The 18,894-nt window shown below is 41.7% G+C and overlaps 1 protein-coding gene across 2 annotated transcripts; it reads right to left on the minus strand.

The window, feature by feature from the left end:
- Positions 1-17: 17 nt before the first annotated feature.
- ifngr1 (interferon gamma receptor 1) lies at positions 18-9,134 on the minus strand. Of its 2 annotated transcripts, none has more exons than XM_024442383.2 (7): positions 8,707-9,134; positions 5,275-5,392; positions 3,612-3,793; positions 1,937-2,088; positions 1,624-1,783; positions 1,273-1,415; positions 18-1,018 (listed from the first exon to the last, which is right to left on the minus strand). In XM_024442383.2, exons 1-7 carry the CDS (start codon positions 8,771-8,773, stop codon positions 596-598), a joined length of 1,245 nt encoding a protein of 414 aa, XP_024298151.1. In that variant the 5' UTR covers positions 8,774-9,134; the 3' UTR covers positions 18-595. The 2 variants fall into 2 exon arrangements, with proteins under 2 accessions (XP_024298151.1, XP_024298150.1); XM_024442382.2 differs by having other exon boundaries at positions 1,624-1,786; positions 8,707-9,132.
- Positions 9,135-18,894: the final 9,760 nt, after the last annotated feature.

Below are 18,894 nucleotides of genomic sequence, written 5' to 3' on the forward strand. Positions count from 1 at the left end.
GAGTGTTTGATTTGGAGTAGTGTGTCATTCAATTATATTTCAATGCCCAACAAGCCAAAAGTTTTTTACAGCCTGAGTAAAGTTTACTGAGGATTAGTTCAGCCCACAGATTTGGACTGGCGATAGATTTCCAGAAATCTCACAGGGACCATAAAAAAAGAAATACAACAACAGAAAATAACAATATTCAAAGTGTTAATCGTTATCTAAAATTATAAGACAAAAGTCACGATGAGAGAAACCCCAACACTACATAGAGACCTAAGATGACAACATAGCATGGCAGCAACACATGGAAAACAGCATGGTAGCAACATGGCAGCAGCAAAACATGGCACAAACATTATTGGGTACAGACAACAGCACAAAGGGCAAGAAGGTTAAGACAATACATCACACTAAGCAGCCACAACTGTCAGTAGGCGTGTCCATGATTGAGTCTTTGAATGAAGAGCTACACCACTGAAGACGTGATTGAAAATCAGTGAGGCACGACTGTGTATCAGTGTACCTAGGTAAACCAGTTCTGTGAAGTCATTGTCTTTCATCTATACAGTGAAAGGTGTGATTTACAGAGGCCTGAGATCAGAGGTGCTCAGGTGGAGCCATAGTGCACCACCACATCTCCTGCACTCATCTCCACCTCCAGTAGAGGAATGTGTTGTCTGTTATAGCCAGAGGCTGGGGAATCCATGTCCTCCACCTCCAATGTCCTTGAGTCTGATTCCTCTGAGTCATCTCCACACAGCAGCACAGAGCATGGCTGTGTCACCTTCAGAAGCTCAGACCGTAATTGGCTTCTTCTGTCAAATAAGCCCTCTCCCACCTGCCCAGAACTAATGGGGTATTGAAGGTAAGATGAAAATCCAACGCTGGTGGTCGGTTCCTCCTCCTCTTCGGAAGTTTCCAACATGCTCTGGGATGTGGTGGTAGCTGGTTCTATGCCACTGATGTGCGCTATGATCTCGCATTGCAGTTGCATTATATTCTTGTCATGTGGGTTTGATAGGATTGAAGCCTGTGAAACAATAATACATAGCCAAATTGAGATTAGTCAGCTCAGGGTGTATGGTTACTCTTTTGGACCAGAAAAGAAACCGATAACATATACTGTTCTAGCAACAAGCAAAAGCATCGGATAGGATGATCTTGTCCCAGAGGGGAAAATAGTATACGACACACTACTGCTGTATACATAATATACACTATATTTTACACATTCTACATAATGCATACATTGCACGTTACCCACCATACACATTATGTGCTTACCAAAGTCTTTGGAAAATTGGACAAGTTTCTTTTCCTCATACTTCTCTTGCAGAGCCTTATTGTCACAAAGACTACAAAGGCCACAATGCCAATGATGATCAATGGCAAAAGCATGAGCAAAGATGATTTCAGTGAAATTGTTTCTGCAGATAGATAAACATATCAGTCACTGAATCACTTAACTAGCACACCATGTCATTGTGAGAACTTTCCATAGCCATTATTCATTTTGACTATAATAATTCATCAAAACTGCAATAATTCATACAAACAAAACGCTAGAATTAAATAGCACCTACTTGGACCAGACATAACAAACAAATGTAATGTCAACAAAGGTAGTGTACTTACTGTCTTCATTGCCACAGATGGGTCCTATTCTGCTGAACATCACTTTGTGGCTCATTGCATTCCCCTCCAGACTAACACAGTACTGCTCCTTGTTCTCCCGGACCGTGAAGTGATGGCGACAGACTTTGTCTTTTATCTGACACTTAAAAGAGCCTTCAGTCTGCTGACGGAAGAAAGAATATGAAACCAGTAAATCAGCTAATGCCAACACCATCGTTAAGTATCCATTAGTCATCATTACTTATTCACTGTGTACCCTCTGTATGTATACTGTAGATTGTAACCAATTAAGGGACATTTTTATCATGCTTACATTTTCATAGGTTACATGGTAAAGGAAGTGTTTGTCATCTTCACGTATGCGAGACTCTTTCAGTTCTGTGTACAGGTGGTAAGGGTTGTCGAAGCTAACTGTGACCTCCATATCCTTCATTGACACTTTTACAGCAGGGAAATCCAACTTGCCTGAGATAAAATGAAAAGGGTATTAGAGTAGAGTTAGAGAAAAAGCCTGCAGTAATGGCTATACTGACCTGGAGGAGGACTACCTCAACATACTGACCTGGAGGAGGACTACCTCAATATACTGACCTGGAGGAGGACTCCCTCAATATACTGACCTGGAGGAGGACTACCTCAATATACCCACATGGAGGAGGACTCCCTCAATATACTGACCTGGAGGAGGACTACCTCAATATACTGACCTGGAGGAGGACTACCTCAATATACCCACATGGAGGAGGACTCCCTCAATATACTGACCTGGAGGAGGACTCCCTCAATATACTGACCTGGAGGAGGACTACCTCAATATACCCACATGGAGGAGGACTCCCTCAATATACTGACCTGGAGGAGGACTACCTCAATATACTGACCTGGAGGAGGACTCCCTCAATATACTGACCTGGAGGAGGACTACCTCAATATACTGACCTGGAGGAGGACTACCTCAATATACTGACCTGGAGGAGGACTACCTCAATATACTGACCTGGAGGAGGACTCCCTCAATATACTGACCTGGAGGAGGACTACCTCAATATACCCACATGGAGGAGGACTCCCTCAATATACTGACCTGGAGGAGGACTACCTCAATATACTGACCTGGAGGAGGACTCCCTCAATATACTGACCTGGAGGAGGACTACCTCAATATACTGACCTGGAGGAGGACTACCTCAATATACTGACCTGGAGGAGGACTACCTCAATATACAAACCTGGAGGAGGACTACCTCAATATACTGACCTGGAGGAGGACTACCTAGATATACTGACCTGGAGGAGGACTACCTCGATATACTGACCTGGAGGAGGACTACCTCAATATACTGACCTGGAGGAGGACTACCTCAATATACTGACCTGGAGGAGGACTACCTCAATATACTGACCTGGAGGAGGACTACCTCAATATACTGACCTGGAGGAGGACTACCTCAATATACAAACCTGGAGGAGGACTACCTCAATATACTGACCTGGAGGAGGACTACCTAGATATACTGACCTGGAGGAGGACTACCTCGATATACTGACCTGGAGGAGGACTACCTCAATATACTGACCTGGAGGAGGACTACAGTACTTCGATTTTGTCATATTTACACAGTACCAGTCAAAAGTTTGGACACGCCTACTCATGAAAGAGTTTTTCTTTATTTGTACAATTTCTACATTGTAGAATAATAGTGAAGATATCAAAACTATGAAATAACACCAAAAAAGTGTTAAACAAATCAAAATATATTTTATATTTGAGATTCTTCAAAGTAGCCACCCTTTGCCTTGATGACAGTTTGCACACTCTTGAAGGAGTAGGTATGTCAAAACTTTTGACTGATACTGTACCTCTCTGTTGCTTGGATGGATGTCATTTTTTATGTCCCCAAAAAATCACATTTCTTACAAGGAGGAAATATATTGGTATGCTTTCAATGCTCACTTTGAAAACCCACTTTTGAAAACATTGTACTTACACTTGATGTCAGCTGTAAGGTCTCTACTAAATGTGAATATCGAGGACTCCAGAGATGCCGATTCCTCCGTTTCATCACTGGCCGTTATAGTCACAAAGTAGCGATCCAATTCTTTAGCATTCCATATGAAGGGGGAGAGGTCATAATGATGCTGTTTAGTGGAATCCAGTGGAAAACTAAGGCTACAAAAAAACAGTGAGCATTAGATACATTTAACAGAAAGACAGCACTCAACCAACAAACAGAGTTAGAAACTGTTAATAGATCATGTGTCATAGTTGAATAAGCAGATACCTCTGTTAGGATATCGTTTCAAGTAACAGGCTAATCCCTGTGGTTAAGGTATCTGATGCTATTCTTTTCAATCAAATGATATACACTGAACAAAAATATAAACGTAACATGCAACAATTTCAAAGATTTTTACTGCGTTACAGTTCATATAAGGAAATCACTGGAATTGACTGAGTTACAGTTCATATAATACATTATTTAGGCTCCAATCTATAGATGTCACATGACTGGGAATAGAGATATGGTCACAGATACCTTTAAAAAAAAAATAGGGGCGTGGATCAGAAAACCAGTCAGTATCTGGTGTGACCACCATTTGCTTCATGTAGCTCGTCACATCTCCTTTGTACAGAATTGATCAGGCTGTTTATTGTGGCCTGTTGAATGTTGTCCCACTCCTCTTCAATGGATGTGCAGAGTTGCTGGATATTGGCAGGAACTGGAACATGCTGTCATACACGTCGATCCAGAGCACCCAAAAAAATGCTCAATGGGTGACATGTCTGGTGAGTATGCATGCCATGGAAGAACTGGCACATTTTCAGCTTCCAGGAATTGTGTACAGATCCTTGTGACATGGGGCCCGTGCATTATCATGCTGAAACATGAGGTGATTGTGTTGTGTGACAAAACTACACATTCTAGAGTGGCCTTTTATTGTCCACAGCACAAGGTGCACCTGTTTAATGATCATCCTGTTTAATCAGCTTCTTTATATGATACAACTGTCAGGAGATATGTTCACTAACAACGACGTTAACAAATTTGTGCACAAAATTTGAGAGAAATAAGATTATTTTAGTGTGTATTGAACATTTCTGGGATCTTTTATTTCAGCTCATGAAACATGGGACCAACACTTTACAGGTTGTGTTTATATTTTTGTTCAGTATAGTTAGACAAACTCATATTTCATCAACAATTAAAGCATGATATTACAAACATGAATAAACATTCAGGGCCGGTTTCCCAGACACAGACTAAACCTAGTCCTGGACTAAAATATATTTGAATCTCCATTGTAACATGCTTCTTAGTTCATGACTAGGTTTAATCTGTGTCCGGGACAATGTCCCTCATTGTTCTTTCACAGTGTATATCAGAGGAACTTATTGGGAGGAGCTATAGGAGGACGGGCTCATCGTAATAGCTGGAATGGAGTTCTGGAACGGAGTCAAACATGTTCTTTATGTGTGTTTTTGTACCATTCCATTCAAGCCATTACAATGTTCCCATCTTCCTATAGTTCCTCCCACCAGCCTCCTACCATGGTGTATATGTCATATGTAAGCCATTATGAAGTCATCCAAAACCAAGTCAGCAGTAGCCTGTAGTAGCTACTACTCATTAGAATACCAGCAGAGCTCACTTGAGATCACTATTTATTTTCAATTTGAAGAGAGGTTGACGAAGCAGTTCACTGTAGTTCCAATAAACAGTTGTCTGAAAGTTGTTGCAGCTCACTGTCACATTTTCTGGAGGTGGAACTGTCCAGGAAAAGAAGACATTACATTTAGTTAGTAGGCTTATGCAGGCAAGGTGAAGAACCTGTATTGCAGGTAGTCTAAGTGTTAACATCTTGAGGCTTTGCTCATGAGGGTTAGTACCAAGGGAACCTTCACCAGAGTACATTGACTCGACTGGTTGTTCATGGCAACAGCTTTGGAGCAAAGGCGAAACAGTTCCACCTGTCTTGGTAAAGTTATGTATTCAATCATAGGTATAATTTCAAATGTGATCTAAACTTTGAAGATTGAGTGTATGCAGTATGTGCTTGTTGATGCCCCTGAGATGATGCAACCTGTTTCCTCCGTAACCACCCCCATGGATAAGCTAAATAAGGCAATCCCCCATTGGTGTCATCTAGACTACAGAACAAATCATTATTTTTCTTATTGAAAATATAAATACATTTGCACAATGAGCACTTGTCTCTCAAATACATCATTACAGTTGATGGTTAACGAGCTAGCACATTTTAGCATAGACATGACAGTCAAAACACCTCAAAACATCCCTTATGAAAATATATTGCAGTCAGAGTGTACTATAACTGCAGTACACTGTGGTATAATTAAGCAATATGGCTTGAGGAGGTGTGGTATATGGTCAATATACCACGGCTAAGGGCTGTTCTTACGCACGACGCAACGCAGAGTTCCTGAACACAGCCCTTAGCCGTGGTATATTGGCCATACGTCACAAACTCCCAAGGTGCCTTATTGCTATTATAAACTGGTTACCAATGTAATTAAAGCAGTAAAAATACATGTTTTGTAATACCTGTGGTATGCGTTCTGATATACCATGGCTGTCAGCCAATCAGCATTCAGGGCTCAGCCAAACAGCATTCAGTGCTCGAACCACCCAGTTAATAATTGCAGTTAGAGTGCAGTATAAATGCAGTATGATGCAAACACTACTTCCAAAATAACTTCTTTTTTTTACTGCAGTAATTTTCCAGTGCAACTGCAGTACACTGCAATTATTCTGCAACTACTGGGTCCAAAATACCACAGTTGACTGCAGTTACTGCACCTTTCCTGCAGTTTCAGAACTGCAATCTTTTTTCTAAGGGATGGTATCAATAACAAGACAAAACGAGCCACCTACGATTCCCCATATGGCAGCTTCTTGTAATTGTTGCTAACTATCTGGCTATCAAGTATCACAACAACACACAGATTTCTATCCCAATCAATCGCATCATGAAAATGATGCACTTCCACCGATGGGGGAGAAAGCGCTTTGATATGATTTAGTTTGTTTTCAATAAACATTTGAAGGATGAATATAGTTTATGTTGTCAACAATCTAAGCCAACCCTGTCTGTTTTGTCCCATAGTTGTTCAGGCGTCGGTTTTGTTGCTAAATAACCAACCCCTCTATACACACTAAATCAAATGAAACAATTTGTTTATCAAAGTGTGATTGAGCAACACTAACTTCCTCATGTCAGCACCTTGGGCAATTTCTGTTAGACAGCTATATGTTCAACCAAACGACACGACACAACTCTCATCTCAACCAGAGATCTCCATTAACTTTTTTTATTTGTATTTATTTGACCATTATTTTACCAGGTAAGTTGACTGAGGACACGTTCTCATTTACAGCAACGACCTGGGGAATAGTTACAGGGGGATGAATGAGCCAATTGTAATGTATAAAGACACTGCTTTTGTCCTCCTTGAAAATGCCAGGTGAATATTGGCAGCAATGAGGAAGCAAATAAGAGTGTTACTTTGTCCAGGTGAGTTGGGCTACATTGTTGCCCGTCTGTATTGCTTCAAAAGTCCTTCTCATAAACTATTAAACCCATTTTGCAACACTGCCTTACCCACAATCAATTTCAGAAAGCACCGAAGCATTGTCCTGTTCATGCTTATCACAGTAAAGTACTAATGTTTGTTTTATGAGCCTACTTGAAAAGAACAGAAAGGTCTGCACATTGAATTACCACTTTTATTGACAACGTTTCTTCGTCAGGTCAAGAGTTTTTTATTTTATTTATTTTATTTTACCTTTATTTAACCAGGTAGGCAAGTTGAGAACAAGTTCTCATTTACAATTGCGACCTGGCCAAGATAAAGCAAAGCAGTTCGACAGATACAACGACACAGAGTTACACATGGAGTAAAACAAACATACAGTCAATAACACAGTATAAACAAGTCTATATACAATGTGAGCAAATGAGGTGAGAAGGGAGGTAAAGGCAAAAAAGGCCATGGTGGCAAAGTAAATACAACATAGCAAGTAAAACACTGGAATGGTAGTTTTGCAATGGAAGAATGTGCAAAGTAGAAATAAAAATAATGGGGTGCAAAGGAGCAAAATAAATAAATAAATAAAAATTAAATACAGTTGGGAAAGAGGTAGTTGTTTGGGCTAAATTATAGGTGGGCTATGTGTTTAACAGTTTAAGCAAGCACTCAAGAAGATAACCAGTCCAGGGATTTGCCACACACCACACCCGTGTTAAACCACCCGTGTTAAACCAAGCGGCTTCTAAAACAGCTTCTACACCCAAGACAAAAAACTCCTGAACATCTAATCGAAGGGATACCCAGACCATTTGCATTACCGGTACCCCCCTGTATATAGTCTCGCTATTGTTATTTTACTGCTTCTCTTTAATTACTTGTTACTTTTATCTCTTATTCTCATCCATATTTTTGTTTAACCGCATTGTTGGTTAGGGGCTGTTGTATTCGGCGCATGTGACTAATACAATTTGCTTTGGTTTATTATGATACCACGGAATCTGATGTTAACATTTCATTATAGTTTAGGTAAGCTAATGTAAGATCAAAGTACATTTATCTAACAGCTATGTCCTAAGCAAATTGTTGCCTACATACTGTATGTTAGAATTCAATACAAGACTCATCAACCTGTGGTTTTAATAGTTAGAATTGAGGAGCGGATGAGACATAATGGGGAGTTGCCTGTAGAGTCGGTTTATGCTAAGGGCAGGTTCAAACACATGCAGACTTCTCAGAATTACTGCCCATTTGTATTTTTCTAACATCATTTGGGGACATTTCGAGGTTAGGATACTGACAAAAGATGATGTGAGCTGATTTAGTACATAGTGTGTCGAATTATTACAAGTAACCAAAACACCATGACTTTAAAAGATAACCTACAGACAAAATTGTTATTACAGTATTATTACATAGCTAAGCCTATTACCGCAAATCATCCCTTCCTATTTGTAATCAGAATAATAACCCACACTATTCTTCAATCAAAGCAATGTAGTTTTCTAAGTTTTCATTCAGGTTAACCAACTTACCCAGTGTGGAAACCGCTGTGACCAAAACCATCAGGAATGTCAGTGAACCACAAAAAGTCAACATCATGCGTTTTCAAATACAAATCCACGAAATTTAAGGAACCGAAATAACAATGAGATACTTATTCTTAGATTTAAAAAAAACAGCAATCTACCTTTAACCTAAATTATAAGACATAACCGCAAAACTAAAGTGTGTTATCAGACTAGTATCGGTCGTTGAAGTAACTGGACGCAGTTTCTCCGGCAGGAAATGACACAGAGGTGTATTACTTGTATTACTTGTATTACCGTTTCTTCGAATTGACACACCTCCGTTTCCTCATTTCATTCTAATAATTCATTCTAAAGACTTCTGTAGAATATATGCCTACTCTAGGGGAAAATCCTAGCAATTATTAGGCAGTTAACTAAACTAAATATATCCTAAAAGGACTATATGTCCGTCCCATCTGAGTTGAGTACAAGAAACATGAGGAGGTCACACCTTGGCGCACCCGATTAGCCACGTGGGGGATATCATATTCACCATATGAATGGAGTGATTGGTCATATTTTCCACCTTTTAATGGGGTGATTGGTGGCTAATCGGATGCTTGATCTCAACCCAATCTCTCTCCAGTCGCAGGACATCAAAGGACAGGTAAAAACATGTCAGCCTACCTTGATCAATGCCACCTCCTACTGCTGATTTGTGGTCAAACATAACATAACAACAAAGAATTGACACAAGCAATTCACAATGAATGTTGTTCATTGCACCCCTGTGAAAGTGACATCAAATGCCCACCTTGGAAAACTTTTGAAACTGCTAGGATTGTTGTACAGGCTATAGTGATGACATTGTAGCACATGGTCCATTTTTTAAATTGAACTAGGCAAGTCAGTTAAGAACAAATTCTTATTTACAATGACAGCCTACCGGGGAACAGTGGGTTAACTGCCTTGTTCAGGGATAGAAAGACAGATCTTTACCTTGTCAGCTCAGGGATTCAATTCAGCAACCTTTCGGTTACTGGCCCAACGCTCTAACCATTAGGCTACCTGCCGCCCCAATAAGAGCTTCATATACTTTTTAGGCCTTTGTCTATCAAGGAAAAATGATACATAGCTGGATTTCTGGTATCGAGGTAAAGACAGTTTCAGATTGGTTGAATATTCTAATATTCAACGGATATTCAGGGTTGTCAGGGATATTCAGCAAGTTGGATGCAGTCTATCACAGTGCCATCTGTTTTGTCACCAAAGCCCCATATACTACCCACCACTGCGACCTGTATGCTCTCGCTGGCTGGCCCTCGCTTCATATTCGTCACTAAACCCCACTGGCTCCAGGTCATCTATAAGTCTTTGCTAGGTAAAGCCCCGCCTTATCTCAGCTCACTGGTCACCATAGCAGCACCCACCCGTAGCACGCGCTCCAGCAGGTATATTCCACTGGTCACCCCCAAAAGCCAATTCCTCCTTTAGCCGCCTTTCCTTCCAGTTCTCTGCTGCCAATGACTGGAACGAATTGCAAAAATAACAGAAGCTGGAGACCCATATCTCCCTCACTAACTTTAAGCACCAGCTGTCAGAGCAGCTCACAGATCACTGCACCTGTACATAGCCCATCCGTAAATAGCCCATCCAACTACCTCATCCCCATACTGTTATTTTTAAATTTTTTGCTCCTTTGCACCCCAGTATCTCTACTTGCACATTCATCTCTGCACATCTATCACTCCAGTGTGTAATTGCCATATTGTAATTATTTCACCACTATGGCCTATTTATTGCCTTACCTCCCTTATCTTACCTCATTTGCACACACTGTATATAGACCTTTTCTCTATTGTATTATAGACTGTATGTTTGTTTATTCCATGTGTAACTCTGTGTTGTTGTTTGTGTCTCACTGCTTTGCTTTATCTTGGCCAGGTCGCAGTTGTAAATGAGAACTTGTTCTCAACTAGCCTACCTGGTTAAATAAAGGTGAAATAAAAAAATAAAAAAATAGTTTTCCTTGTGTCCACCAACAGCAGTTAGGGACCATCAACATAGTGACAAATTAAAATTTTCACATTTCCATCGCTCTTTAACCATTACTCCTAAAACTTTCAAAACTGGTTGTAGCTAACCTGATGGCATAGACACACATTGTACACACTTTTGTTTTGTCGATTTACATCTCACACTATTTTCAAATATTTATTTACATTTTTAAATTTCAATAGCTCTTTGGTGATATGCCCTACTGACTCCAAACAAGGTTCAGATTGTACACTCAGTGGGTCTACACATCACACACCATTTAGTTTGTCCATTTTAATCTCACACGTTTTTACATTAATTTTTCAAAATTGAAAATTTAAATCGCTCCTTGGTCATGTGACCTACTGACTTCAAACAAGGTTCAGAATGTCCACTGACTACCCTTACATAGTCAGTGGACTATAGTTATTCCATTGTACTAGATCTAATTCATATTAGCATTTTACATACATTCATAAGTATAATAATATTTTATGACATACTGTGGAAAAACTTGGCTGCTGGCTCTGTCACTTTCAGACATGCGCAGAGCAGACTGAAGGGGAAAGGGTAGCTCTTGACTTGAACCACAGGGGTTCTCTGTAAAGAGAGAGTAATCCAAAAGGCACAGACACACCCCTTGACCTTCAATTGGCACCCTTGACCTGTATGTATTCTCTCCTGATTGGTCTCCGTGGTGCTTAGTCAATGGGAACTTAACTGACTTGAGTCAAGTAGGTCACATGACCAAGGAGCTATTGAAATTCGAATGTAAAAAATGTTTGTACTTTGTTTACGCTCCCTAATTAATTCAAGTAGGAATTAAAAACCGTCTATAGAAATTGCAAGTTATGACAACGCTACATGCACAATGCCCATCAATGCAATGCAAAACAGTTGCTAATTACCATAATAACACTTCTCCACGCCAAAACAATGTATTTCCAATCGCGAAACGCAAACAATAATGTACAATGAACTACCACGATTTATCAGTACAATGGCGCTTGGACGCAGGTACCAAGCCGTCTTCCCACAAGAGTTCCTTACTACGCTGCGTATGATAACAGAGAAATGTGTATTCCGTAACAACGAGTTGTTTATGGCAACACTATAGCTACATTGTTACTCCACCATTGGTCAAGGTCTGCCCACCCTCATCAATGTAATGCAAAGCACCTCTTCTACTATATAAAACATGAAAAACAATCCGATTATATTATAAACCAAACATTTCCAATCCAATCACAGAGATCAAGCAGTAGACTTGGCAGCAACGCCAATAAAGAAAATCACGTATACGCCTATTTCTGACATTTGCCACGCATTTTCCGAATTCAACTGTAGCTGTTAGAGGCTCGGGATATCTAATAAAAATGCTCTGCATAAAGTTCGTAAAATGTTCTTCTCCAGATCGGGCGATTTCAGTCTGTAGAAACTGGCGTGCAACAGTAAATTTACAGTTGAAGTCGGAAGTGTACATACACTTAGGTTGGAGTCATTAAAACTCGTTTTTCAAGCACTCCACAAATTTCTTGTTAACAAATTATAGTTTTGGCCAGTCGGTTAGGACATCTACGTTGTGCATGACACAAGTCATTTTTCCAAAAAGTGTATACAGACAGATTATTTCACATATAATTCACTGTATAACAATTCCAGTGGGTCAGAAGTTTACATACACTAAGGTGACTGTGCCTTTAAACAGCTTGGAAAATTCCATAAAATGATGTCATGGCTTTAGGAGCTTCTGATAGGCTAATTGACATCATTATAGTCAATTGGAGGTGTACCTGTGGATGTATTTCATGGCCTACCTTCAAACTCTTTGCTTGACATCATGGGAAAATCAAAAGAAATCAGCCAAGACCTCACAAAATATGTGTAGACCTCCACAAGTCTGATTCATCCTTGGAGCAATTTCCAAATGCCTGAAGGTACCACTTTCATCTGTACAAACCTTAGCACGCAAGTATAAAAACCATGGGACTACACAGCCGTCAAACCACTCAGGAAGGAGAGCGTTCTGTACTTTGGTGTGAAAAGTGCAAATCAATCCTAGAACAACAGCAAAGGACCTTGTGAAGATGCTGTAGGAAACAGGTACAAAAGTATCTATATCCACAGTAAAACGAGTCCTATATCGCCATAACCTGAAAGGCTACTGAGCAAGGAAGAAGCCACTGCTCCAAAACCACTATAAAAAAGCCAGACTACTGCAACTGCACATGGGGACAAAGATTGTACTTTTTGGAGAAATGTCCTCTGGTCTGATGAAACAAAAATAGAACTGTTTGGCCATCATGACCATCTTTAAGTTTGGAGGAAAAGGGGGGATGCTTGCAAGCCGAAGAACACCATCCCAACCGTAAAGCACAGGGGTGGCAGCATCATATTGTGGGGGTGCTTTGTGCTGGAGGGACTGGTGCACTTCACTTTGACATTTCACATTCTTAAAATAAAGTGGTGATCCTAACTGACCTAAGACAGGGAATTTTTACTAGGATTAAATGTCAGGAATTGTGAAAAACTGAGTTTAAATGTATTTGGCTAAGGTGTATGTAAACTTCCGACTTCAACTGTATTCAATTTCCACAAAATCTCCTGAGATTAAGTCAAGCAGTGTTTTCACCTTTTCCACATCCATATAAGGGTTTCATTCTCTGGGTACAAGGCACACAGGGCCTCAAGCCTACAAGCGGGTGCTTGTATTTCCTTACAGGAATATTCCAGCCACTCTCTGCCTTTGAACCACGCGCTACAAAATGTCAGTTTTCTCCCACAGTACAGGCGGGTTGGGTATCTTGGTGGCTGCAGGCCCCTGCTCGGTTTGGGTACCTCCTATGTCACCAGGCTGCAAGACGGTTGTGCAGGTGCCTTTGCTGCTGGGCTCCACGGCCTTGGCCTAGGTGATTACGTGGGCCGAGCCCCCTCCCCGCCGCTTGATCCGATGCTGCCGGTGTGCCCTGGAAAAGCCACTTTCTAATATCCATCATGCTATCAGCTACCTAGCTAACTGTTAATATTAGCTAAATTCCATCCAGCTGTGCGGTTAAACTTTTTTTGGTAGTAAGTAACTTTGAAAGTAATGATTCAACCGGTAGAATATGTATGACATACGTATGATGCATGCAAGGGAGTTGCATGAATGAAGCATACACAACAAATCGGTTGGGCATGACGGAGGGGGCAGATTGTGGGACACAATAGGGATACAAAACTGAGGGGGCGCAATATTCCAACTAAGGGGGCACTGCCACCTTTTACGCCCTCGTGACGCCGGGCCTGGATGCTCATGCATTTATTTTCTCCTTCAATATAAAAGGGACTTGACATGGTCAATCAGTGAGATTGTATTTCTATTGCTGAACCCTGCTCTCCTGGGGGATATTTGTTTTAAGTCCCTGTATGACGTAATGCTGAGTTTCACTAGAACTAGTAAACTGGCCAAAATCTCAGCCTGTGTTCATGTTGGGCCTTTTGAGGTGTAGCCCCTTTTTAGGTCCTTTTAGTGACTGTGTTTAAATATATAGTTCCTAGTTGGCACACTTTGCATATGAACAAGCATGACATGCAAAAATAGGTTGAATTTACATTTACAGCAATACTCAGTGATCCTTTATATGGCATCTTGTTGAGAACAATTGTATAATTTATTTCAGTTAAATCTGTGGTATGATTTTACACTGGATGACAAGGTACTGTGGGTGTTATTATGGCAAAGCTATGACGAAGCATGTTTAGTGCTGCACCATCAACACCGTGGGACTTCATGACAACCAAAAACTAAGGCTCTTATGAGATTACAGCTGCAGTCTTTTATAGAAGCAGACATAGAAAAAAAGAGCTGAGCAAAAAAATGACAACATTCTCTCTGTATATGGAGTCTTGGGAAATGTCCTCGATAACACTTGGGTCTGTGTGTAGAGTGTATCCAAATCCACACAGGTTAATGTGCTTTCCATAAGCGCTTTGGCACATATGTACCTGATTGCATGTTATGTAGCCTATGATGACAATACACATAACATACTGTGTTATGAAATAGACCTGGCTTTCACATGCCCTGTGGGAGTTTCTCACAACAGCCAGCCATGATGGAAATTCTTGTTTATTATCACATATAAATCCATACAATTCTGCTTCTTTTATCACCTGTCCTTCCACTCCTTTCCACCTACCCTGTCGTTCAGTGAGTCACGCTCACATTAATGAGTAACCTTGCCTGAGACCTGAACCTGCCATTAATGCCTAGGCTTGAAGCTCATCGGACTAACACAGTCTTGTTTTGCCCATGAGACCCAGGTTCGGACCCAGTCGGTCACACCAAGTCCATGGCGTGAATGATATTCTATCATATTGGCCTATAATCCAGCTGTAGTGTTAACTAGGATGCCAGGATTACCTTAGAATGGGTTAATATGTCTGAACTATGCCTCCCTCTATGCTCTATTTTCTCTTTATTACAGGGGAACCACTGCACCATGCAGACTTTTTAATGGCACCCTATTCCCTATATAGTGCATTACTTTTGACCAGGGCCCTAGTTGTGCACTAGACAGACTGATCGGCCCACTCTGGACGCCACGTGAGCTGTAATTACAGTCCCCCGCACGCCTCCCAAATCCCCCCTGGCTCGGACAAATCCCAATCTCTCTCCTGTTTGACATCCACAGGCCGATTGGAGACAGATGTTGGGCCTGACAGCTGGACCCACTGCAGTTGGTGGACATCATACATGGCTCAATCTGGACACAGGGATAATGGATGGAGATGGATGCAGATAATAACTGAATAGCTGAACAGTGGGCAGCCATCTTTAATTAAGAGAAAGGGATATAATTATCTCAGTTTCTGCTGCACAGCTTTAGAGTATGGAGATAAATCCATGGAGAGCAGGGCCGCAAAATAAGAGTTCAGGCACACTGAAATCCCCTGTTCAAATAATTCCCAATATAATCCAAACTGTAATTTTCCGTCTCTGGGTTAAATAAGGGGGCAGAAAATCTGAGGAAGATTGCTCTGTTTGTAAGAGCCCCCCTTTTCCAAGAAGAGGACACTCATCCTCAGACAGACACAGACAAGTCAGACAACACACAATTTAGTATCAAAAGGCTGATGGGAAAAAATAAATACATGATTTTAGGATTATGGGCACTGCAAGCAAATCTCCAGTAAAAGGTGTTGCGTAATGTCTCAAACATGTGGGTCTTTGGTTTCACAGTTAAAGAGCATCCCAGAGCAAGTGAAGATGAACGCAAGGGGCTTATTTTTTTAACCAGTTCTCATTTACAACTGCGACCTGACCAAGATAAAGCGAAGCAGTGCGACAAAAACAACACAGAGTTACACATAGGATAAACATATGTACAGTCAATAACACAATATCAAATCTGTATACAGTGTGTGCAAATGAAGTAAGGAGGTAAGGCAATAAATAGGCCATAGTGGCAAAGTAATTACAATTGATCAATTAACACTGGAGTGAAAGATGTGCAGATGAGGATGTGCAAGTAGAAATACTGGTGTGCAAAAGAGCAGAAAAAACAAAAAACAAATATGGGATAAGGTAGGTAGTTGATTGGAGTGGCTATTTACAGCTGCAGCGATCAGTAAGCTGCTCTGACAGCTGATGCTTAAAGTTAGTGAGGGAGATATAAATCTCCAACTTCAGTGATTTTTGCAATTCGTCCCAGTCATTGGCAGCAGAGAATTGGAAGGAAAGGCGACCAAAGGAGGTGTTTATCACAGGACAAGGTGAGACCCAAATGCAGACACAGGAGGCAGATGGTTGGAGTCTTACAATGTTTATTAATCCAAAGGGGTAGGCATGGGAATGGTAGTGAACAGGCAAAAAGGTCAAAACCAGATCAGAGTCCAGGAGGTACAGAGTGGCAGACAGGCTCGTGGTCAAGGCAGGCAGAATGGTCTGGCAGGCGGGTACAAAGTCCAGAAACAGGCAAGGGTCAAAACCAGGAGGACTAGAAAAAGGCAGGCGGGTACAAAGTCCAGAAACAGGCAAGGGTCAAAACCTTGAGGACTAGAAAAAGGAGAATGCAAAAAGCAGGAGAACGGGAAAACCGCTGGTTGACTTGGAAACATACAACACGAACTGGCACAGAGAGTCAGGAAACACCAGGATAAATACACTGGGGAACATAAGCGACACCTGGAGGGGGTGGAGACAATCACAAGGACAGGTGAAACAGATCAAGACGTGACAGTGTTGGCTTTGGGGATGACCAGTGAAATATACCTGCTGGAGCGCGTGCTACGGGTGGTTGTTGCTATGGTGACCAATGAGCTGAGATAAGGCGGAGCTTTACCAAGCAAAGACTTATAGATGACCTGGAGCCAGTGGGTTTGGCGAATAATATGTAGCAAGGACCAGCCAACGAGAACATACGGGTCGCAGTTGTGGGTAGTAACGGCTTTGGTGACAAAACGGATGGCACTGTGATAGACTGCATCCAATTTGCTGAGTAGAGTGTTAGAGGCTATTTTGTAAATGACATCGCCGAAGTCAAGGATCGGTAGAATAGTCAGTTTTACGAGGGTATGTTTGGCAGCATGAGTGAAGGAGGCTTTGTTGAGAAATAGAAAGCTGATTCTAGATTTATTTTTGGATTGGAGATGCTTAATATGAGTCTGGAAGGAGAGTTTACAGTCAATCCAGACACCTATAGTTGTCCACATATTCTAAATCAGAACCGTCCAGGGGGGGAGGGGGCTTGGGCCAGTTGCTGCAGGGGGTGCAGAGCTGTTGGCCAGGTTTGGGGTAGCCAGGTGGAAAGCATGGCCAGCCGTAGGGATATGCTTATTGAAATTCTTGATTATAGTGAATTTATCGGTGGTCAGTGTTTTCTAGCCTCATTGTAGTGGGGAGCTGGGAGGGGGTGCTCTTATTCTCCATGGACTTTACAGTGTCCCAAAACCTTTTGGAATTAGTGCTACAGGATGCACATTTCTGTTTGAAAAAGCTAGTCTTCGCTTTCCTAACCGACTATGTATATTGGTTCCTGATTTCCCTGAAAAGTTGCGCATCGCGGGGACTATTCGATGCTAGTGCAGTACACCACAGGATGTTTTTGTGCTGGTCAAGGGCAGTCAAGTCTGGAGTGAACCAAGGGCTATATCTGTTCTTAGTTCTACATTTTTTGAAAGGGGCATGCTTATTTAAGATGTTTAGGAAAGCTTTTTTAAAGAACAACCAGGCATCCACTACTGACAGGATGAGGTCAATATCCTTCCAGGATACCCGGGCCAAGTCGATTAGGAAGGCCAGCTCGCAGAAGTGTTTTAGGGTGCGTTAGACAGTGATGAGGGGTGGTTGTTTGACTGCGGACCAATTACGGACGCAGGCAATGAGGCAGTGATCACTGAGATCTTGGTTGAAAACAGCAGAGGTGTATTTAGAGGGCAAGTTGGTCAGGACGATACCTATGAGGGTGCCCATGTTTACGGATTTGGGGTTGTACCTGGTAGGTTCCTTGATAATTTGTGTGAGATTGAGGGCATCTAGCTTAGATTGTAGGACAGCCGGGGTGTCAAGATATCCCAGTTTAGGTCACCTAACAGTAGGAACTCTGACAATAGATGGGGGGCAATCAATTCACATATGGTGTCCAGGGCACAGTTGGGAGCTGAGGGGGTCTATAACAAGCGGAAACAGTGAGGGACTTATTTCTAGCGAGATGGATTTTTAAAAGTAGAAGCTCTAACTGTTTGGGCATAGACCTGGATAGTATGACAGAACTCTGATCATAGGGTCATAGGGTCCAATTAGCAGCAATAGATGAAACAGGGAGCCGTTCGGTACTTGTTACTATGCTGGGCGAGCGGGAGACACAGCGTTCAGAAATGCTAGTGGGCTGGGGCTAGCAGAGGCTGGTTGAGAGCACATCGGCCGAATCACGTCAGCAGACCAGCTGCTGTGTCGACAAAGGGTCCAGGCCATTTGGCAAGAGAGGTATTGTAGTTGGTGTACTTCGTTTGCTAGCCGAAAGATTAGGCTAGCTTGAGGCTAACTGGTGCTTGCTTCTGGACAAGGGCGTTAGCCAAAATAGCCACTCGGTAGAAGGTAGCTAGCTGCGATGATCCGGTGTAATGGTCCAGAGCTTTCAGCAGGAATCCGGTGATGGAATAAAGCAGTCTGATATGCTCAGGGCTGATAAC

The sequence above is a fragment of the Oncorhynchus tshawytscha genome, linkage group LG02, assembly GCF_018296145.1.
Source record: "Oncorhynchus tshawytscha isolate Ot180627B linkage group LG02, Otsh_v2.0, whole genome shotgun sequence".
Lineage (NCBI taxonomy): Eukaryota > Metazoa > Chordata > Actinopteri > Salmoniformes > Salmonidae > Oncorhynchus > Oncorhynchus tshawytscha.

Coding starts and splice junctions, on each gene's coding strand:
- ifngr1 (XM_024442382.2), bottom strand. CDS start 8,773: ATGATGTTGACTTTTTGTGGTTCACTGACATTCCTGATGGTTTTGGTC. Junction 5,393..8,706: donor CACAGCGGTTTCCACACTGG/GTAAGTTGGTTA, acceptor TTTCCTGGACAG/TTCCACCTCCAGAAAATGTG. Junction 1,416..1,623: donor CATCTGTGGCAATGAAGACA/GTAAGTACACTA, acceptor ATCTATCTGCAG/AAACAATTTCACTGAAATCA.